Source organism: Cydia strobilella, chromosome 7, assembly GCF_947568885.1.
Source record: "Cydia strobilella chromosome 7, ilCydStro3.1, whole genome shotgun sequence".
In the NCBI taxonomy this organism is placed as follows: domain Eukaryota; kingdom Metazoa; phylum Arthropoda; class Insecta; order Lepidoptera; family Tortricidae; genus Cydia; species Cydia strobilella.
In genome coordinates, this window is record NC_086047.1 from 102,540 (window position 1) to 127,118 (window position 24,579).

General features: G+C 38.2%; 1 protein-coding gene across 4 annotated transcripts in view; it reads left to right on the top strand.

The window, feature by feature from the left end:
- LOC134742870 (protein vestigial-like) overlaps positions 1–18,529 on the top strand; it is a 42,037-nt gene extending 23,508 nt beyond the window's left edge. For all 4 annotated transcript variants that reach the window (XM_063676055.1, XM_063676056.1, XM_063676057.1 and 1 more), the window contains 2 exons: positions 3,458–3,693; positions 13,937–18,529. In XM_063676055.1, coding sequence (XP_063532125.1) covers positions 3,458–3,693; positions 13,937–13,986 — 286 coding nt within the window. In that variant the 3' untranslated portion in view covers positions 13,987–18,529. The remainder of the gene's footprint in view (positions 1–3,457; positions 3,694–13,936) is intronic.
- The last annotated feature ends 6,050 nt before the right edge of the window (positions 18,530–24,579 follow it).

A 24,579-nucleotide genomic window follows, 5' to 3' on the forward strand; every position in this document is an offset into this window, starting at 1 on the left:
ACGGTGACCGGGCCCGCGCTATTGTTCGCTGTCTTCGTCTATTATAGCGGCACCGCAAATGGCGTCGGCACCTCGCTCGGTGACGGTGACGGAGACCCCTGTATCTAATGTTACTCGTCTGAATAAGGGCCGCGACAATTGGCCTGGAGCCCGATTCAGATTGAACGATTTGTTTTTTAACTGGTTTTGATACCTTGAAGATCGCTCACGTTGATTGGTGCATGCGAAATGAAGTGGAAGTCGTGAGATGCGCGCCAGTCACCGGCTCAGTCGTATCAAAACTAGTTCAAAACCATAACAAATTAGAGGCACATTAAAAAAGATCAGAGGCTAATTAACCAACTAGCCAAGTGATAGATTCACCAAACGAGCATTTTTAGGGTTCCGTACCCAAAGGGTAAAAACGGGACCCTCTTACTAAGACTCCGCTGTCCGTCTGTCCGTATGTCCGTCCGTCTGTCCGTCTGTCTGTCTGTCACCAGGCTGTATCTCATGAACTGTGATAGCTAGACAGTTGAAATTTTCACAGATGATGTATTTCTGTTGCCGCTATAACAACAAATACTAAAAACAGAGTAATATAAATATTTAAATGGGGCTCCCATACAACAAACGTGATTTTTTTGCTGTTTTTTTCCGTAATGGTACGGAACCCTTCGTGCGCGAGTCCGACTCGCACTTGGCCGGTTTTTATCTAATAATTTTCATGGAAATTTGATATATCGATTTAATATAAAATGTAATGTGATAATTTGTAGAAAAATAAAATAAAGCCCATATTACTTTCAGGGTACACATGTTCATGAAATTTTGAAAGATATTTCAGTTTAAAAGTTCGATCCGGGCACGGGAATTTTTTTGTCCATGGGAATTGGACTGTTGGCACGGGAATTGGTTTTCTAAGAATTATTCCTATTTAAACTATGTTTAATTATTAATCAAACGTAAAATAATAAACTTAGAGCATTATTAAGGACCTATTTCACATTTGAGATCTATTGTTTTTAAAGCATCATACAAATAAAACTGATGATTTAAAAATTTAACTATTAATGAAGTTAAGGATCTTTCTGAATTAAATAAGAATAAATGTAATTTTTCTACTTTGATTATTATTAATGACAAATAGCCAATTAGCCATCATATGACTTTAAGAAACATCGTCGTAGTTTTCATCATATAAATTTTGAAAATGGCGCCCGCTAATGAAAAAGGGTGGGGGGGGGGGATATTTTTTTTTCTTACTATAGCAATATGGGTACCAAATGAAAGCTAGTGAAAAGACCATTTCAAAAATATACGTAAGTAGTCTAGTTTTTTGTTTGTTTTAATAATAGTTGCAGTTTAATGTAACAGAAAATTATACTTTTTTTCAACTTGATGTACTTCTCTTATTTAGAGTTATATCTGGTTAATTATTTTTAACGTTATATAGAGGATATTCACAGTCACTTGGCATATATCTTGGAATGATCCATTCAGTCATTTTCAATTTAGAGCAGTTCAAAGTCAACTGTGGATTGTGAAATTTTTGAACGTTTTCTAATAATTTGTTAGACGAAGTAGTGAAAATGTTACTCACAAAGCCCTTTCATTTGATTCCCCAAATCCCCATATGGTATGATTTAAAAAAAAAAAAAACTGTACTACCGACTTTTAGACGTCACGGCAACTGCCCCAATGCCCCTATACTACTTTCGCGCTTGTCATCTCATATATTTGTGTTCAGGACATCACATTGAAAAATGTCAATGTCTGCGACGACATGAGCGAAAAGTAACCTAAAGCCTGTTCCGCCAAGCCACTAGGCAGGGCACGGGAGTAGTAATTTGAGCATTTAAGTATTTTTAAGTGTACCCTAAAAACAAATTAATCAGTGAATTCATGTTAAGTGTTGACCCCAGTGAAGTCACTTCTTTATGAAAAAAAATATGGTACAGTCGAAGGTAAAAATATCGGTCCAGACAACTGCCTCAAAAATATGTGAACACGACTTTATTGTCTAAGGTGTAAGAACGTACACATATTTTTGAACCTTTGGGATTGTATATATATTTATGCCCTTGACTGTACGTATTATCTGATGCTACCTTCCGATTTTCATCTCGGACACAAAAAAAGTCGCTTTCAGAAAATCGTTGATAGAGAACACCCTTCGAAACTTAAAATAATCATCTGAATGCTGTGCTTCGTTCACCATTCTGAATAAAATAATCCTCTGAATGTTATTCTTCGTTCACCATTCTGAATAAAATAATCATTTGAATGCTGTGCTTCGTTCACCATTCTGAATAAAATAATAATCTGCATGCTGTGCTTCGTTCACCATTCTGAAATATTCTGAATAAAATAATCATTTGAATGCTGTGCTTCGTTCCAGGGATGTTGCGGATGCCGATTTTTTGACATCCGCGGACGCGCACATAAAAAACGTCAGATATTACATTTTAGAAATTTTTATTAAAAAAAAAAAAACGAAACTTTTAGTATTTGAACAAGAATATAGGTGCCCCACAATCGCATTACTATATTAAGTCCAAATAAAACAAACTTTTCACTTCTTGTCGCTGTCCGTCATAGGCTAAAGTGCTCAATCGACGCATCACAAAAACGAAACGAGATTCCTATTGGCTAATGACGAAATTACCTAGCACTTACGCCGCCGCTAAGACGTTCCTGCACCTATTTGTTCCACATCCGCATCCGCATTAAGCTCCACATAGATATCATACGGATGCAGAATGCGGATGTTGAAAATAATGCGGAAGTTCCGCGGTTGCGGATGCGGATGCGGATGCGAATGATGCGAATGTCCCTGCTTCGTTCACCATTCTGAATAAAATAATCATCTGAATGCTGTGCTTCGTTCACCATTCCGAAATTCCGATACATTTCTAGTTTTCTATTGGCGTTTGTCTATAAATGATTATCACTTTAAGCTGCTACTATAAGATCAGGGGAGTAAGAGAAACACTTGTGTTGCCCGGGGCAAAATAAACTATGTTTCTATTACCCCACCTTACCTAATGTGTCTCTTTCAATCGCGCGGTGTTAATAAGTGACGGTTATTTATGGTTTAAGAATTTATTTCTCCAAAGAATATAACAGTTCACTTACATAGAGAAATACAAACAAACATTATATACATTATTTACAGAGTGCACGAATAGCATAAAATATATTCTAAAACAGAACAAAGTAACTTATTTATTTTTACAAGAAAAAAGTGGGTATGTACAGTATGAATCGGCAACTGGTAAGCTATAATAGTGTACAGTGAAATAAAATTATGATCGCGCGAGCGCAGAGGGACCAGGCTGCCGCGCAGTCCAGTGTAACGTGACCTAGACGTTAATATATTTAACTCATGGATAATGGCTTCCATGTACGCCTGCTGAACTTAGCACTGAGCTTGCTTTCACAGAAGATGGTAAACTTTTATCTATTTCCCCTGCAGGTACGGTCACGCGGCGCACCGGCACGCGGCGGAGTACCACGCGGCGGCGGCGGCGCAGGCCGCGCAGGCGCACAACATGGCGGCCGCCGGCTACCCCCCGCTGCTCCTCGGCCGCTCCCCCCTGCACGCGCAGTACAAGCCCGTGGAGTGGCAGCACTCGCTGGAGCACCACGCGCCGCACGCGCCGCACGCCGCGCACGCCGCCTGCTCACCCTACTCCTACCCCGCGGTGCCTGGTCAGTATGAGCTCATCCATTCATCCACGGCTGAGTATAACGCCTCGGCGACATAATGCGCGTTGACGCTGACGCCGATTGCCATACTTTGATCAGCGTCGAGCGTGCAAGCTAGGAGCGTGCGTTCCGAGGCCGTCGGGTAACCTTTCGTCACTTCTTGTCTCAGTCCTGAGCTTTTCCAGAACTCAGAAGTGATCCACAATCCTCCGAATGTCGTCCACTTATTGCACTGACCGACTCTCTGGAGCATTCGGGTCCCTGGGGTCGTCACTCCCCAACAGCTCGCCACAAGCTGCCCTGCGGGCTTACTGTTATTACTATTAACTTTACGTTCCCGACGGACTTCGGTCCGTTTAAATATTAAACTGTTGGTGACGAAGCTATCAATCTTTCGCAATTAGCCAGAGCCAGACTGGCATAAAATACATATTTGACGTTTTATTAGCGTTTGCGATGTTTTATGTTTGACGTTGGTTTCAAGTCGGTGAAGCGTGTAGCGTGTAGGTGTAAGTTGTTATTCATCAGGACTTATCGCAGTCATTCCCGCGGTACGGCACATTTTTTCTAATTCACGTGAATGATATAAATAACGGCACAGTTCGAAAAGTCCGAAGCAAATTCTTGATTTTTGTAAAACAAAAATCCTAACAAATTGTTACCATCAATTGGCTGGTAAGCTACGTGCAGAAACTGATAGGATCAATTAAGTATCTGTGGATTAGGATTACTGAATCTAAGCTGGTGCTGAAGCTGCAGGTAGGCTGTCTTAGTATTGTCACGGACTTATCAACAATCCTGGCGTCTCGTTTTCTTGATATCATACCTACATTATCAAAACTCCTGAATATCGGGAGAAATCTTTTCATCAGAAAACCTCCCGGGTCGTGTCCCACGCCAGACAACGCTCTTCTATTTTAATTATCAGAGAGATCCCGCGCGCGGCAGCTTTATTGTGATGATTGAAGGACGGAGGGGGCAAAAACCTCGCGTGCTGCGCCATTTTTAGACCCCGAGTAATTGCGGGGCAAAAACCGCCGGCGAGTTGAAAGGGCGGTCTAATGACGCCGATTAAAATTAATTTGCGCCCCCGCCCCGCCTCGCCTGCTAAATTAAATTCCTCCCTCGCCTCTCCGAGGGTCTACGCGCCATCCGCTTGATTGATAACGTTCTTCCGCCACTACGTGCCTCCCTCTCCCTCGGAAGCATTTGTCTTGGCTATAACTTATGCTTTTTAATCGATATCTCAACCACTTCACTTGTCAGGTCAGGTTCCTCTAGCAATTATTGTCGCAGCGTCCCTTCGCGGCAGACGTGACTTCAAAGGGGACTTCTCAAATCTCATCAAGCCTTTATAGAGAAATAAAGCGTATCTAGACGGAATAGGGTGGTATTTGATGCAGGTTGCGGATGTATTAGCCGCCCGGTTAATGGAATGTTTCTCGCGCTGGACACGAGAAGGGTTGCGGGAGGGGCGAGGGGGCATCAAAGGGCGGCCGCATTCCGGCGCGGGGTGGTGGCGTGTAAGGGGAGGGCGGGGGGTGCTTTATTGACAAATACCGCGCGGCCCTATTGTGCGACGCCACATACCGACCCGCGGGGACGGAGACATGAGTCGGCTCGATGCGAACCGAAAAACATACGTAGCTACCTATACATAACATAACATACCTAACAACATAACGTTTACGTTTGTAGTAGTAGATTGCATCATTCTATCGCCAACTGAATAGGCACTTAAATAGTTTTAGATCGTATCTCGACATTTCAGTTATTTTATTTATTAAAGAACATCCACATCATACATACATTTTAAATACAAAAAGTTATGTAATTTCAAATACTATAAATGTCACTGTATATACTGTCAATATATATCAAAAGGGACCTTATAGAGTTCGCGCTACGTTGTATAGTACCGCATTAGAATTGGGGCGCCACTAATAATGGCGTAAGCGTCGACCGCCGTAGGGTAGCTTTTGATATGGACTGTTATGTGTGTTGAAATACGAAACAACATAATCATAAAAATCCTGCTGAAAAAAAAAACCTTTATAATACCTATGTGAGTGAGTAACCTACATATGAGTCGCTTAACTTTTCAAACTCGAATAAATCCACTCTATGCTTATGATATAGTAGTAACTCTATGATTTAGGTAATTAAAGAATATCAGCTTGTTAGTGAACACAAAGATATTTTATAGAATTCCGTACGTAGTTTCATTTTGCACCAATACACAAAATAATTTAGCTATTACGAATTATGTCCATTCCACCGCACTAAGCGGACCGTGAAATGACTAGAGTAAAGATATGCCAAGTTCCTATATATGTTGTAAACGGTAATAATTACCTACTACTGCCTTACCGAAACTTAATCACATTGTGACTCTAATTTGAGTGCCAAAAATTGTGCCATAATTTTAATACAGTCAAGGTATTTTTTATTAAAAATACATTTATTTACATACAAGATATATACAGTGGTACTACGTAAACGAAATTAATAACTAGCTTAAATCTAAAAAATCACATTTAATTCGATATTTAAGCCTACGCAAAAAAAATATAAATATGAAATATTTAATAAGGTAATTGAAATATATTAAATTTACCTACGTACATTAGTTTTATTCGGTAGATATTGTAAACTTAGTAAGCAAGTGGCTATTACCCTCTATGCCCTACCCGCTTTGCCTAAAACCACTTATTGACATTGACAAGATATAACTTTGAAATACGAACAGAGACGTGAATGCATTCGATCTCATTTAAATGTAAAATCTGGCTAAAATCATAGGTGCAGTAACACTGCTAACTAGGTAACTAGTAATCTAAGATATTTGACTACACTCAACACTCAACAGGTAATTCTAGCTACTGAATTCAATAATAATATTCCTCATTGAACGATCTAAGTACGATCACATCCCTAAAACGATTTATTTTTTATTTTTTATTTATTTATATATTCTAATTTACAACTTAATTACTAAACATTTATATTCTCGCCAAACTGTTACGTTTGATGGCGAGATGCGCTCAGTTTTTATACACTTAACCTATTAAACTAGTTTTATAATTTAAACTATCAGTTTCATTAGCCATAATATACTTATACAAACTATTGTTCAAAAACAAATAAAATAAAAAAAATAAAAATGGCAAACAATGTAAACAAATATGTCAGTATGCGTTTCCATTTGACATATACCCTAAAAAATTTACGCGGGTGATTTTCACTGAAATATTAATAATTAACAAATTTGTTTGTTTACATTATTTTCCACTATCTAATTAGGTCCAACTTATAATCGTGATAAATTGAGAAGATGTTCTTTTAATCTAGTTTTTAACATGGATTTGCTTAATTTAGGACTTTGTCTTAGTAAGCTAATTTTATTTAATATTTTTGGTACCATGTACTTTGAGCTTCTTTTGCCATAATAGTTTTTAACTTTAGGTGGGTAAGAAATATGGGTGCACACGTCATACTCAAAAATATGTCCCATAGCTTTTATGTCAGCGAATTAAGAACTATGGGCCATATTTTTGAGTAAGTAAGTTGAGTAAGTAAGCACCCATATTTTTAGGATTCCGTACCCAAAGGGTAAAAACGTGACCCTATTACTAAGACTCCTCTGTCTGTCTGTCTGTACGTCTGTTTGTCTGTCACCAGGCTGTATCTCATGAACCGTAATAGCTAGACAGTTATTAAATTTTTCACAAATAATGTATTTCTGTTGCCGCTTTAACACAGCTAAAAACAGAATAAAATACATATTAAATCTTCGTTTTTCCGCCTTTTTAAAAACGGGACCCTATTACTAAGACTTTGCTCTCTGTCTGCCCGTCTGTCACCAGGTTGTATCTCATGAACCGTGATAGCTAAACAGTAAAGTTGAAAATTTCACAGATGATGTATTTCTGTTGATGCTATAACAACAAATACTAAAAACAGAATAAAATAAATATTTAAGTGGGGCCTTGCTTTTGCCGTTTTTTGCGTAATGGTACGGAACCCTTCGTGCGCGAGTCCTACTCGTACTTGGCCGGTTTTTACCGGTTTTTACGTTAACTAAATTAACTATACGAGGTACTATAAACCTACTATAAACCTAAAAACTAAAACTAAAAACTAAAACCTAAAAACTTACAGGCTACGATTTTCATGCAATGCATGCAATTATATACAAAATGATTTTCCAATTAGATTATATATAAAATTAATGAATAATTAGTACAACTGGCGGACATATATTATTTTACAATATATTTACTAATTAATAAACAGTACAATTTACATTTGTTTATTTGGTCATTTGTTTTGTTAGATAGATAGGTAGCTATTTTTTGTGGTTGTCATTTTAATCGATCTGCGAAATATTCCTATTTCGATGAACAAAAATATATATATTGGTCAGCCAAAATGTATACTTGGTCAGCAACTTAAGGTTAGCAAGTATTTCTAAACCAGTTCGCAATTAATGCCTGAAATAAATGCTTTGGGTTGTTAATGCCTGAAATAAATGATTATTTAATTTAATTAATGTCATACTGAGCTGCTCTAAATTGATTTGGTTGGCAAATTAATTATTTGATCGGCAGTAAAAGGTCTCACTTCTAACCTAACCCGACCGATTTTTCTAGTATCAGTTGGTTTTTATGAAGGTCGCAGTTCTAACCTAACCTAACGCGCTTTTCCAGTAGAAGTTGGTTTCTGTGTAGGTCGCAGTTGTAAACTAAGCTAACCTACTTTTCTAGTAGCAGTTAGGTTCTGTGAAGGTCGCAGTTCTAACCTAACCAAACCCACTTTTCTAGTAGCAGTTGGTGTTAAACAAGTAATCATCGAATGAAATGCACGCACACGATTGGCTGCTCGTGTCACGTGGACTGACTCCGCTCCGCCTGCAACCCTGCCGATTTTTCAAATCAAACGTAACCCATCTTATTATATCAGATTACCTACCATTCCTTTAATATGTATACGTCTCAATTAAACTGCTTAATAGAGACATGTTTTTTCTACCAACCAATTTTTAAATGTTGCTGACCAAATAATAGGTAATTTTGCGGCTCAAATATTAATATCACATATAAATATTAATATATAAATATTTATCAGTACGGTTTTTACTCACTATTATTTTTATTCGCTTTTGGCGACATGTTTCGGATTCTTAAATATTTTGAAATATGTCTCACGATAGTTTAAGTGCGATTAAGCAGATAAATTACTTATAACAGAAGCAGATCGATATTGGTTATAATGTCGACCGTTTGTGAATTATTTGCTGAACAAGTTGTAAATTTTTTTATATGCTGTCCAAATTATTTAATGCAGGGATCGGCAACCTTTTAGCAGCCAAGGGCCACATTATAGTTAACGAAATTGACGCGGGCCGCACTTTGTTAATATTTATGACTTTATCAGGTATTGCCGTGTGTCAAAATTATATACAAAATAGCCAGGGAGGCATTTTTTTTGTAGATCACTTTTAAAAACGCCTGATTATTTAATTACTTTCCTTTTTTTTGTTAGTTAATCATGTAAACTGATCCTACTGTACACTGTACCTATTGGATTGGGTAATACCTAATTATTACTTATATTGTGCAAGAATTATTAGATCTTCGGAATATATACAACGTGTCCCAAAACTCAACGATAAGCCGGCACCAGAGGATGGAGCTGCTTATGATTAGTCGAGAAAAAAAAAGAAAAAAAATATATCTCAATTATTTATGAAATTACAGAAAAAAAAAAATTCATCGAAAATCGACATCTATCATGGTATTTATAACGACCATGGTTACAAATATTCAAATATATCAGTTTTTTTTTGTTTTTGGAAACTTAAGTAGTCCTGCTATTTAACCCAGCCCTTAAAAATACCATAATACATGTAGTTTCTGCACAAAAAATAATCAAAATTAATTTTGTCCCTACAATTTTTAAAGATTTTTTCTTTCAGTCCACTTTAAATCATCATGGTGTAAAAAAATAGTATTGACACCACTGTGGCAATTATTTTCAAAAGTTGTCGCAACTAACCAAGATTCCAAAATGGTATAATACTTTAGGAAACCTAGTCACAACAAAAAACAACGAATTTTTAAACAAGAACCGACATTTTTTAAATGTGGATATTAATCACTTTTGAAAAGGGTTGTTTGAAAAGCTCACTATGCCCGTGCAGTGTGAGAATACTTAAACCAAGAGTATCCATGACGTTGGATCCGGCGACTTGGTGCTATCTTATGGCCACCCCGTTCGCCCGACCTGAACCCCCTGGACTTCTTCTACTGACTTCTCTACTTAAAAACAAAGTCTACTCAAAACAATCTTCTTCAAAACTTCGCCAAAAAAATCACACAAGCTGCGGATCATATCAATGGTATTAGACGATATGCACGTGCACGACCGATAAATCAATCATTTCTTCGATGTCATGCCTGTATTAATGCCGGTGGCAGGCAATTCGAACATTTACTGTAATATTAATAATGTAATAAATGAATTAAAAAAATGAAAAAATATTTGTACCATTTCTTTTCATTTATTCAACATTTTTCAACAACGAAAATCCTTTTATGGGTACATAGTAAAAGTGATTACTGCCAACATTAAATAATGTCGATTCTTATTTATTTTTTTGTATTTGGTGGTTAGTTTTCCTAGAGTATTATACCATTTTGAAATCTTGGTTAGTTGCGTCAACTTTTGAAAACACTTGCCATATTAGTGTCAATACTTTTTTTTTACACCATGATGATTTAAAGTGGACAAAGAAAAAATCTAAAAATTTTAAGGGCAAAATTAATTTTGATTATTTTTTGTGTAAAAACTACATGTATTCTGGTATTTTTAAGGGCTGTGTTAGATAGCAGGACTACTTAAGTTACCCAAAACAAAAAAAAAACAGAAATATTAAAATATTTGTAGACATGGTCGTTAAAAATACCATTAGGGGTGTCGATTTTCGATGAAATTCCTTTTTTTTTCTCTAATTTCAAAAAATAATTGAGATATTTTTTTTATTTTTTTTTCTTGACTATTCATAAGCAGATCCATCCTCTGGTGCCGGCTTATCGTTGAGTTTTGGGACACGTTGTATATGTATAGAGATAAAGTGTGAAGATGTGTGTAACGTACGTAGCGCCAAGTAGCGCACATTACACATTATTTATATTTTGTCTAATGAAAAGTTGATGATAACTTTGAACTTTAAGTAGGTAGGTAGCTGTTTGTTCATGTTGTAAAGTTACAAAGAAAGGAATGACGCATTATTTCGAGCGTGTTTTATAGGCAGATACTTAACTAAATTATCTAAATCGGTAATAAATCTGTTCAGAGTCGTTTGATGTCGATTGTTGTATTCTTTTAAATATTTGGACTGAAACCTTTTGACCGCTTCTCGCAACTGAAAGAGGTGCAGGTTCCATCACGCCGTGCGGCTTGCCGTAAATCTTGCGTCCCTCCTCCCTGCCGGTGCCCCGCTCCCCCCACCCCGCGGCCGCGGCGCGTCAAACGCAGCAAATTGTTTAATTTGAATATCGCGCGATTTACGGCCGTCACCCGCCATCTTTGATCGCGACAGTACTGATATAATGTTTACAGAAACAATAATTATCGCTCTCTTTTATCTGGAAAATGTAAACGACGTTCTGATAATAATTTGGTTTGGTTTTGATTTATCACATCCACTGCCAGCGCGAGCTACGCGCACGCACGACACGACGCGCGACGGGTTAACGTACTTAGGTAGCGAAAAGACCCTCCGTATAACTTATACTTACAGTGAACCCGCTTTGTGGGTAGCTGGCAGTGAATGTGTTACTAGAACTGTGAATTTGTTGGGGAAATTGTCAGTTTTTCGTAACAATTAGCCTCATGCATGAAGTTTATATTTGAACGAAATATGTTTTATTCGGATGTTTGTTACCGTTATATCATGTTACATATGCATTTCCGTTTCTAAATTACCATTTAATTACTTAAAATTATAAATAAAAAGTACAAAAAAATTGCCCGCGAAAAGCTAGTGAGCGAAACGTTCGAAACGCCACGTGACGTCACGCGTTCGACAGATTAGTGTCATTAGTAGCAAACGTCAGTTGGGCCGCCCAACGTGTGACGTCATCACGCTCTGTCGAATTCGCGCCAAAAATTATGAGCGTTTCAACCGCTCAAAAATTTTCAACATTTTAAATATTTTTTAATAAAATAATGTTAAGGTTTACAAAAGTATTTTTATCATTTCCGGTGTTCCAACGATATAAATTATGAATCCAAAAATAAAAATAAATTCATGCATGGAGCTAATTGACCATGGCATTCATTACAAAACAATTTAAAAGATTGATCAGTATATTGATGGCGTTGTGGCTCCGCTGTCATGCACGGCGAATTCCTGGAGATGGATGGACCTTTTTCACTTGTCATTAACAACTTCATATAATCCTTTCAGTCATCAGTCCTTTGCTTGTGCAACAATAGCTACATTATTACTAGTTACGCTAAAGAAGTGTACTTTACCTACATTTTATCCCATGCGGTATTTGAAGTCCAGTATGATTGTCCGGCATGCGAGCGACTCGCGGGTACCAGGCGCGCAGAGGCCGGCAGCGGTGGCGGGTGCTGCGATGGCGCGCGGGCGGGGGCGGGGCTGCCGACCAATCGGCGCGCGCTGACCGCTCGGACATCGATCCGCCCCCTCCCACCCCGCCACTAAATCACGAGCTCCTGTCAATTATCGCCGCCGCGTGCCCGCGCACTGCAATTAACTATCATCAAGCTCAAGCGGCTTTTCCCGCCGCCGCCGGCTTCACATGCTTTATAGATATTTCTTGTAGCACATCTAGGCTTTTAATTATGTAATATTTATTATAATATTCATTATGGACATGATTTTTATACAAGCTGATTTTATAAAGCGAATAAATTTTAAAAGAGATTAAAGCTGACTTCTAAACTTGCGCAAATAAATTAGGATGATAGTTGTTTCGTGCTGCCGGCACGGCGCGGCACGACGCGACGGCGGAGATGCTATCGCCATCACCACGACATCATTTATAACAATCAGCTGCCCCCGCCCCCCGCGTGCTCTAATAAATCTCGCCGAGCACCAGCTAGAGTGATTGTTCTATGTCCGACAGACATGGCGATATTAATCATGTGGAGATGGAGATACCATAAGACGTCACTCCCGTCGCTGCGAATTGCTGAGAATGATTGCTTCGCACTTCATATCCCAAACATCAAAAACATGTAAATTATGAATAAGTACTAATTTATTTTTATTAAGTACCTTGTACAGACAGTTATAGTTAGTTATACGTAACTTACAACGAATAGGCACTATTATAGTATACAGGGTCCGGGTCGAAAATTTATTAAGTCACAATTTTTTCCATTAGATAGGTATGTAAATAAAAAAATATTAATTCAAATTGCTACAAGAATTTATTGGGTGTGTTCTTAAGTATTAATTAGTTTTTCTAGCTTAAAGTTCACATCCAGATAAAACTTGGGTCAGGAAATAAGTTTCAGTTCGATTTTAAACGAATGTTATAATTTATAATGCACAACATCAACATCAAACAACATCAAACATTTATTCAGCAAATAGGCCACGGGGGCACTTTTACATGTAAATTTTTACAAGCAATACAAAACCAAAATTTACAAAAAACAATTACAAATATGGAATCAATAAAATATTAGATACTTTATTAGAGATGTATCCAGTCTTAATGTCGAATTACACAAAAAAAGAAAATTAATAAAAAATATACTAACAACAGGCAATTACTAAAATTGTTTAGAGATGTAAAAGTCTCTAGGTGTCAGAGATAAAATATGTATAATAAATTAAAAAAAAGATCATCAAATTATCCTTAGAGGTGTAAAAGGTCTCCAAGACTTGAATTGCGGTACATACTACCTAGCTATTATTTAGTGTTATATCGGTGTTCGCTTATAGGTACATTTATGCAACCCGCCTTAGGTATAAAACGATTTTGAAGATACTTATCATTTAAATTATCCATTCAACTATACGTAAGTACGTACTTACCTACATCTTGCAGTTTTGGTTCGGTCCTTATTGCCTCGCGACGCGCGACGTGCGGTCTTTAAGGCTACATTTTATTACCTACTTAGGTTTGGCTGTTTCACGGCTACAATGTTTGCCCTACATGCTTTTTTCCAATGTCCTAACGATTGTTATTATTTGTTGCAGGTCTGGAAGCGCAGGTGCAGGACACATCTAAGGACCTGTACTGGTTCTGAGAGTCCGCCGGCGCCGCGCACTAGCGCCCTCGCCTAGTCTTCACGGGACCGGGCGGTGCATGGCACAGCTGAACGCTGCCAAGGCGGATAGTTTTGGGGAAATCTCTCCTGAACCTGATGAATTGCTTCGAAGAAACAACTCTGAACTTTAACTGTGTGTTTCTAGTGTATATAGTGCAATGGACAATAGGACACTGGATGCAGGTTTCCAAGTACGTTTAGGTATATCCAAAATTGTGTTAAATTGTCAAGTGACAAGATATTTTGTGTTTGTATGATGCCGCGCCGCTTCTGTTAGAGAATTTGACGCAGTCTTATCAAAAGTGTCGCGTAAACTGCGTCCGCCTCACTCGGGTTGTATCTTTATATCTAATACCTATCACTTTGAATTAAAAAGAAACAACTTTTGTGACATCAGTTCACTGAAGCACCTCTTGCCTAGTAGTTTAGGATTACGTCAACTACTTGTGTCCAGAAATCTTGAGCAGATATTAAATTTTTAGAACAGGCTCTTGATGATGACGATTTGGATAATAAACAGGGTTTACCTAAAATTATAGCGAAATCTTGAAGATTTCCAATGGTCAGGCTTGCTGATTGAATAAGCAAGATAGAGCATTTGTTCCATTTTTACATCAGTCAGTAGGACCGGATGATTAATCGTAGGTATCTTGATCCCACAATAAGCCCGACCATCATAGGCTGGCGCGGGCGCGAGTGACGAGTTAATGGATGTCACGGCGCAGGTGGCGGCACGCACTGCGCCCGTAAATTGCCAGATAATGAGGGTTTTTGTGTTGCGACCCTCACTTATAAATATTAAACTTATCGGAACGCGCTACGATCATATTATACGTTTCTGTCACCCGTGATGTGGAAAATATCTGTTTTTTAGACATCGCATGAATTCATGCAACTGCGAGGCGTCATCTACCTTTGAATTAGATGCACGAGATTTATGAGCGCATTATAACAGCGCATGCGATGTTTATATCCCATACGTCTTAACGGATGTTTCCTCGCGTGATGATTATCTTTTCTAAAATGCTGCGCGCGGTGCAGTGCAATAAATCGTTGCGAGTTTACCGAACGTGTCAGTTTCAGTGATGTGATGGTTTGCTGATTTCACCTTGAGACGGTCGTTCACTGACGGTGACGGCGTCACTCCGCCGACGATCCCATTCAAACTGAATTTAAATTAATTGTCTCGGCAGGCAGGCGCAGTTCCACAACACTATGTAAATATATCGTTTAGTACCCGTATAAATATTTAGATAGTACCTACTTATTTAGCGATAGCTAGAATTATGATTTGTATATACTATGTAGAATAAATGTACTAAGATAAGTTAGAATAGATGATATATATGTGATAGGTGAAACGCGTACGGAAAACGCGAGGCGCGGGTCGCTAGAGCGCGCGATATATCTAATAGATCGTTACCTTTACTCAACCCAGTTCTAAACCCAGGAAACAATAAAGTAACAGTAAATTGAGCAGTTATTTCGAGTGATTGAAGCAAGATAGGCGTCCTCTCACGGCTCGCTCGGGTATCATTAGTTCGGGCGAGTCACGGCGGTATCAGATCGCGTGTAGATGCTATCGCTATCAGTGGTCGGATAATGCGGAGGATGAGTGATGTCGGGCCGCGTCGCGTCGCGTCGCGTGGGACCGCGGGGCGCCGCCGCCGCCCCGGGAGCCCCGCCCGCGGGACGCGGAGCAAACATGTCGGCAGCATTGTTACATGTCATTTAATTACTCTCAAGTAAAAAACTTACTGTGTTTTTCAAAATTATATTGATACTTATTTATAAATAAGGCGTTACTTATTTTCACACATCGCAAACATTAATAAATTCTTTAACCTTGCCTATAAACTCTTATCGCATGGTAGACAATAAATCGTTTGTCATTTTTTTTACATTATTTAAAAGGTTTGGGATGCCTTATCATGTGATAAATGCGATTGTAATAGAGTCGGACCAAGCTAACTCTGCATGGCATTTGCAAAGACAAAGTGTGGCCATCATGTCATCATTCATGTATTTTTTTTTAATAAAAATATAACGTTTATAATGCCACTCCATCATCTTGATCTACATTTATGGTATGATGCAAAGCTGTAGGTATACGGTGCAAAGTTAGCTTAAACGAACTCTAAGTTCGCTGCGCTGGCGCATGGCGATGGCGGCTCGCGCTCACCTATAGCCTGCAGGCTGTAGGTACTATAATACATATACGTGCAATAATAATACAATACCTACCTACGTATAGGTACCAGCCCCATGACAATGACATGTTCAACCAGTTGGCTAGCAGCAAACGTATACTGTGCTTAATATAAATATATAAACATTAGACCCATATTATTTCGTCCAGAAAAAAAAGTTTGTTAGAAACACCTAGGTACCTAGTTAAATTATTTTAAACCGGGTCACTCACGTATTATTAAATCGAATAGCGCGACATGTTTCGATCCAATTTACGAGGATAATAAACGATATTACTTAATTACTTAATAATACGTGAGTGACCCGTTTTAAAATAATTTAATATGTTTGAGTCTCACGGGAGCTTTATACCCAGGTAGTTATGGAGAAAGAAATTTATGAAAATATTTTAGAAAGTGTGGGTTCCAAAAGTTCATCGGTTCGATCCTCAGTATTATGTGATATACCTATGATTTATGATATACGGTCCTCAGTATTTGTGAAAAATAGATATGCTGAGCTCATAATATGTATAGGATTTACTGTTTGAGCTAACTCGCCAACTCACTTAGCGCCGCTTGCACCATCCTGCTAACCCGGGGTTAACCCGTTGAACCGTTAACCCAGTGTCAAATTGTCTTGGTTGCCATGGTAAATCCAGGTTTTACTGGTTAACTCGGGTTAATGGGATGGTGCAAGTGGCCCTTAGTGCTTTTGTTATGTCGTTGAGTTGCTGCTTCATTTTCACATTCTTACCATAGATGTCGCTATACGCCTCCCTATTAAGGCGTATACGCTTTAACGCTTTATTAAGCTTCGGTAACTCAGTTGGTATAAAGAGATTGGGACCGGTGTTCCAAAATTCCATTTTTGTTTCACATATTGAAGAAAGAGATGCAAACAGAGCCCGATATCATAAAACCACTTAATAAATTGCTGGGGAAAGAATCAGCAAATAATTGTGTTCGTAGAATCTATTGTCACGGATGGTTCTGATGCGAGGCCTTCTTATTGGACGTTCATCCGGTCGCGAAGTGACCTTGTGTTACTAAACCTAAAAAAATGCCTAATTGCATATAAGAATTCCTATTTACGTGCATACAAAAATGACTGTATTAAAATTATTTTAAACGCTCGACCAGTTGAGACGGCGGCGGCGGTGCAGTCGGTGCTCCAGTCGAGGATCCTCAACAACGTATCGAAACACGGTTTAATCGACTTAATAATTCGGGAGTAACCTGCTTAAAATTTTTTTTTTCTTTATTTTGAGTCCCACGGGAGTTTAATAGTTAAAACCACAAATGAGTGTTTTGCTTAGAAATTTTCGTCCAATTTACCGGATCCAGTAATTAGACCATCTCATTAAAAAATTAGTGCTTGGCACTTTTAACATTAGTGCGTTAGTGAGCTAAAACTATACAAAAGTATTAATGAAATGAAATTGTTTAAGTGATTATTGTCGGCTCCGCCAATATCTTGTGCTTTAGTGTGTACCACACATTAAGAAAACTAAGAATGCTATAAGAATATTTGTGGTATTTTCTATAAAAAGAGAACTTATTGTCGATGTTGTTATTGTATTGCGGCGCTTACGCCATTATTAACGATGCTCCGATATAAATACAATGCCGCGTGACGCTGTGCGGCGTAATAAGCGCCATCGACAAAAAAGGTCCCTTTTCATAGAAAATGCCCCATTTGGCATCTGCCGTTAAGTTTGGTGCTAGACCGGAGGTCGGCAAAATGCGGCTCGTGAGCCGCATGTGGCTATTCACTTAAGAATTTTACTAAGTTTATTAAGACCACACAAAACAACATGTGTGGTTCTTTAAGGTTCCTGAAACTGATTTTTTTATGCGATTGGGTCTTCTACTCAAAAGTATTATGTCGACCTCTGTGCTAGAATCACACATTGCCAGCAAATTTCGAAACGACACCAATTGCTGTAATTTTTTCATAATGTCTTTGTAATCGACCATTCATATTAATATCATTGGGATTGGCAACTGTTAGAGGTTTGTATAAATGGCGCCAGCCATAAGTTTTCACTGCCTCTAGATTTGTTCTATGGGATTTTGCTTAAATATAGGCCTTAAAACTTCCAAAAAATAAACAAGAATTTAACGCTATTCGTTGAATTAACAAATAAAACCTAGCTGGCTCTACTTCTGTGTAAAATATGTACTTTGACCGGCCAACCCCGTAGATGCACGCCGAGGGCGACGGCGACGGCCGGTGTGAATGTGAATTCGATATAAGGTTGCTGGCTGACGAAGTGTGGCGGGGCCCGGGGCCGGACTTTTCCGGGTCTGTAAGTAGACGCATTATTTAAATATACATTTTGAAAACTCTTTTCTTGTCTCATTCTGTTTTACAACTACCTAATACTGTCATACGTTTCCTTAAAAATAATCCTCATTAAGCTAATTAATAACTAAAAGTTGCGGTCTAATGACTATTTTATGAATTAAAATGTAACTACTTAATAAAATATTCTTATTCAAATTAAAATTTAATTTTTAAAAATATGAAATCGTTCCGTCAAGAAGGACTACCTACCTAATTCTTGAGACAAAACTCTTCTCAAAGACCACTTATTCGCAGATGATCGAGTCTGTAAAAGGTAGGTACTTATGCTTATATTATACTTTTAAGAAGCGGCTTCGGGATGTCTCGGATCAAGATTTATTAAAAACCTTTTACACTATCATGTAAATCAGTAATCGGTGACTACGAGTACATTATCTGTTTACTGTTAAACTACCTATTAAAAAATTCATGAGGTGAAGTATTTTGGCACTGGACCTCGTACTACGACTGTCTGTTGGAACTATGCGGGGTGCCTGTGTTCCTGTGTAGCGGGACTAGCGAGGAAAAGGTTGGTAATATGATTATGTATCTACTTTTCATTATTTCTATGATAACCACACTTTCACCCAAATTTAAACCCAGTTTCTCGAGGATTTTATTAGTGTAGTCGGCATCAAAAGTAGCGTATCAGATTACGCGTTAAAAGTATCCAACCTACAACATGTATTTAACATCTTGTAACTTACCTATGTTGAACAAATAAATATTTGAATCTTCTTTGAACATATTTTCATGTAAAACGTTGTCAAGACGAGACCATTATGGCTCGCACTATCAAAAGTTTATCAGATATCATTTATACCAAGATACCAAGCTTCTAAATCTACACGCCTTAGCTTAGGGCGTGGGCGTAGAGTTTGTGAAGTCCCGACTTCCAATCCAAACCCAAGTTATGAGGGTTCAAAAAAACGAAGAAGCGCTTCGAGAAAAGGTAGGTAGTGCCCTTGCGCTTCGCTTGGTTCGTCTTCTGGCGGGGGCACTGCCGTGCCCCCAGATCTACCATTCTCTAATTCTAATAGCTCAACATAAAGGGATCTGTGAGGTCTGTCTTTATATGTAGAACAATTAGCCTGTGGCAGAATGCGAACTGTAGAAATATGTGTCTATTTGGAAAAGTAATCCAAGATGGCAGATATTATTTTCTTTGTCTGTTCCGCCGTTGTTTAATCAGCTACTATTGTTGCTGACTGTACAACACAAATTATAAATAGGATAGCTAGTCAAGGTTTGCGCTCCCCGCTTCGCTGCGCTGCGCCGAGAGCCCTCAGGACTCGTTTAAACTCTTAATTACTTCTAATTGTATCTGTTAGTGAAGCTTGGGTTACACGGGATAATTACAAAGTTAATTTATATAAAATATATATTTCGGGGAAATCTGAATATCTACCGCCTGGGCATCGCTAGTATTTCGTTGCCGGGCGTCAGACCGTCAACATCTCCTGAGGATGCCCCGTATTAGAGAGGCGAAACACGTGTCGAGTATTGTTCTTTTGGTGATTGTTTGTTATATTTATTTGCGAATTTAGTTTTGCAGTTGGAGCGTGGGAATTAGCAAAGTAATATTTTTGTATTAATTAATATGGATTTCCTCAAAGTAACGCCTGATTCTATTCATTAATATTAACCATTTTTTACTTTACCTATTTAACATTGTTTGGGTTAATGTACCTAATAAGTAATAAGTATATAAAAAGGTACATTATAAAAAACTCTAGGATAATATCGTTTTGACAAGCTCCTCGCTTTATTTAAATTAAGTATTTTTTTTAATACAGCAGCAACAAGCAGACGAATCGCCTGATGGTAAGCAATTGCCCGTGGACACGTAAGACCAGAGAGGTTGCAAGTCGTTGTCGGCCTTTAAGATGGGAGTGCGCTCTTTTCTTGAAGGTCTGAAAAAATACTGCGGGGGACAGTTCATTCCACAGTTAAGCTGTGCAACTGCAAAGCAGGAAGTTTGCGGAGAAACGGACAGATAGGACTGCCAACCATCTAAGACATCTAAGTGTTGAAGATGGTATTAATGTTGTCGCGTAGAGCGGTGGAGAAAAGAAGCGGCAGGGATTAATCCGAACAATCCCTCAGAGCACTCCCCGTTAAACCTACATGCAATAGAAAATGCAGAACGAGGCTACAGCTGCCTGACTCTTATTTACGTTACCCATTAATAACAACAAAGATAGATATAACTCCGTAATAGATGGATACAGTCTAAGGAAAAAACGTGCCTCGAAAATCAAGAAAATTTGATTCTCGATCAGAGGGCGCTACTAGCTTTGGCCTACTGTCGTATAGATGGCGTTGACGGTTTCGTTTGTTATTTAACAATTTTAACGCATATCAGTGAAAGAACATGGGTCAAAATCATAAAAATAATTAATGCAAATAAAAAAAACATTTATCCATATTTAAATACATTTTATCGTATTTTTATAAATCTTCATATTTAGTTTTAAGGTGTGTCGATAGATGGCAGTGAATTTACTGGGGTTACAAAATTTACTATGACAGTACCGCTCTATCTTATTATATCCTCTTTGATAACAATAAGCCTCTTACAAGTAAGTATAAGAACAAATTAAAATTATTTTCTGAAAATAGCAACTTTTTCTTAGTATAGGTTATTTATTTCAGTTTATAAATTAAATATATAGTAGTGTTTCTACTTGAAATATTAAAAACAAATTAAAATATTTTCTGAAAATAATTTAATTTGTTCTTAATACTTCTAATAGTATTGATTGGCAGCGCCATCTCTCTCGCTAGCTCGGTATCACGTGAGATGATCCAGTTAGAAGGTCGAACCATACTGTTCTACCTGAATGGCCAGGGAGCGCCATAAGCCTTTCGTAAGAAGTGCACAGACTTGGAAAAATTCGACCTATGCCGCTGTGGCCCGGTGGCCGAATGGCACAGGCACCCGCCACGATAGCAGAGGACGCTGGTTCGATTCCAGCCTGCACCGGAGGCCTTGGTCACTATTTCTTTTTCTTACATTTATTACATTTAATAAGCCTCTTGATTTACGATACACTAGCACGAACACAATACACTTAACGACAGCTGTCAGCACACAGGCGCAGTAGCGATAGCGATTTGTTTTATTGTGTTTTAACTGCGCGCGCGCAACATCGACATGTCATCGCGTTAACGACGTACTTACTTGGTAGGCAAGAGTTTTTAACGTGTGCTGTAGTGTGTTTTATCTACGTGAAGGCATTTTGTAGAAGGTAGATATAGATACCATATTAAGGAATATTCTGAAATATAAGCAAGAAATGTTTTGCAAGAAATAGCTAATTTTATTAAACTGGTTATTAATTTTATTGAGCTGACTTATTAATTGCTGATTAATTTAGATTAACTGCTTTCTGAAATACCTATTTGCGAGAAAAACACTATTTAATAATCATTTCATACATACTTCAATTAGCTTAAGCGTTCGTTACATGGACCACTTCGCCGGTCAATGTAGGTACCTCTACTCAATTATAATAACCAGTTGAATAAAAAATTGCTTTTTATTGCAAAACGTTTCTTCTTCATTATATCAGTAAGTAATAGTAAATTGCACATTATACCAGTAGGCCAAGCAACAAGAAGGTATAGAGGGAGATATGCTTGGGGGGCGGGGGGGGGGGGGGGGGGCGAAAAATGGGACCTTCAAACCCCCCTCTATAACTTTTTTTGAGCATTCGTTGCCTGACCTACAGCTAGTATCAACACTATATTAGGTACCTACACCGTGACATGTACGACCATCACTTTTGAAAATAAGTTTTTTTTTTTAAATATGTTTGAGCAAACGAGCTGACGAATCGCCTGATGGTAAGCCTATTAATAATGGAGTATGGCCTTGGGGATACCGCCGTTTATCCAAATATTTTTCGCCAAATTTCACTTCCCAACAAACTTATGGCATCAGTTTCATTTCCCGAATGAAATTTTACCAAATAATTATTTCGCAACCATTTCATTTCCCAACTATGGGGGAAAATGACGTACTAGGTTGGGTTAGGTTAGGTTGGATTATGTAAAATTGGGAAATGAAATTCGGCCAAATGAAACTTTGGCGAAAAGTTGGTTGTCAAGTGAAATTCTGCAATACAATTTTCGGCGAAACATCAGTAAACCATGGCCTTGACCATGGACACCTGCAACACCAGAGGGGTTGCAAGTGCGTGTGCGTTCTTGAAGGTTTGTAGGTCGTACGTAGGTACCTATATAGCCTATAGGTCCGGAAATACCGCGGGGGTAGATAAACTACTTACCGATCAAGTGGCACAAAAATAAAATTCATTGACAGTAATACGGTACCTAAACTATCCGACACGGTGAATATTGCTTTAGGACATAATAACACACACAGTTATAGCACTAAAATAAGTGTCCGACCGAAACCGGTTTTTACGCCGAAAACGGATTTTTATGCCGAAACCGAAACGAATAAATAAAATTAAGACAATACTGACGTTCTTCCAACCACGGGCCCACATCGTACACGTGTCCGATCTATTATTGGCGGCACTTTCGACGTCTAAATCAGGCACATTGTCACCGGCACCACACAACAAAATAGCCGACGAATTAAAAGCTTTTAGCTTTACGGCGCGTTTATAGACTATAATATAATCAACAAAACACAAGCATAATAAACCATTCTTACAAAGAAGTTACAATTGAGAAACTTAATGACAGAATGTAACATTTGCCTGGTGCTCGGATCTTTTCCGGCATCTAAAATTCTAAATCAGGCGCATCGTCACCGCGTGCACCGCGTGCAACACTAAACAAGTAAACATCAATGCCCGGCGAATTAAAAGCTTTTAGCTTTACGGCGCGTTAAATTAGGTTTTACCGAACGGCATCGGTAAAACCTAATTTACCGGTAAATCCGTACTTCGGGCTTTTACAGTAACATTAGTTATTTGTTATACAAGGGTGCAAAGTTGTATTTTACCCGCGAGTGTTTCAACACACGAGAAGTAGTATACATTTGCACCCGTGTGTAACACAAAACTTTCCCCTCACTATAGCGAGGAAAGTGCAACATCCACAGGCGTTAGATCATCTTCATAAGTGGAATCACTTATTTTTGTACGATATTATAACAGAAAACACTGGAAATTCTGATTTTTACGTGAGTCGGTGAGAAGTGTTTTTAAGTAAAAATTTTGTTGACAATGTGGACATTTCTGTTCTGACGTATGAAATGTCAACGATGCGTTTTGAAATTACATCGACTCAACTTGTGCGTTCAGAATTATATTTAACATCACTATAAAATAATCTAACGTTTCTTATGGAATTTTAAGGTTTATGACTTAAAATTATTAAATAAAGCTAAATTTGGTATTTTTATTAGATTCTCAAACCATTTATTTAATGATAATTAGTATCGAACGAACCATTATTATGAGCGTTTTACGTTTTGTTACACGCTCCATTCAAGGTCAAATTACTTTCCCCACTAGTGGATAAAATGCGTTTTTCCCCGCTTGTTTTAAAGGATAAAATACGGCTTTCCGAGCTAGTGAGGGGAAAATATAATTATAAGATTAGAACCCTAAGAACCTAACCCTAGAATAGTTACTTAGTTTTGCTGAGCATTTTCCGCAAATCGACAACCATTGAAATAAAATGAAATGAAATGCGTTTATTGTGCCTATTTTCCGTGAAAAACGAGGTAGCGCACCTATACCACCACCCCAGCTCCTCCGCAAAACCTATCAAGGTTTTCAAGTTCCTAACTGCCTCTTTTGATTTATAAAACGCGACTAACGGGCGACGCCAACAGCCGCGGCCGCAGTCGCCGCAGAAATGCCGCGGGTTATTAGCGGCGGTATCGGTATTCGTCAACACGCGCTCCAGTTCATTCTGATGCACTTTATGATATTTACGGACCTGTTTATGGACGGCAAAATAAAGAAAATATTTCCTTTATCACATCAACTTCTCAAATCAAATCAAATCTGTATTAATTTCTGTTAAAATTATTATTGAATGTGAGTG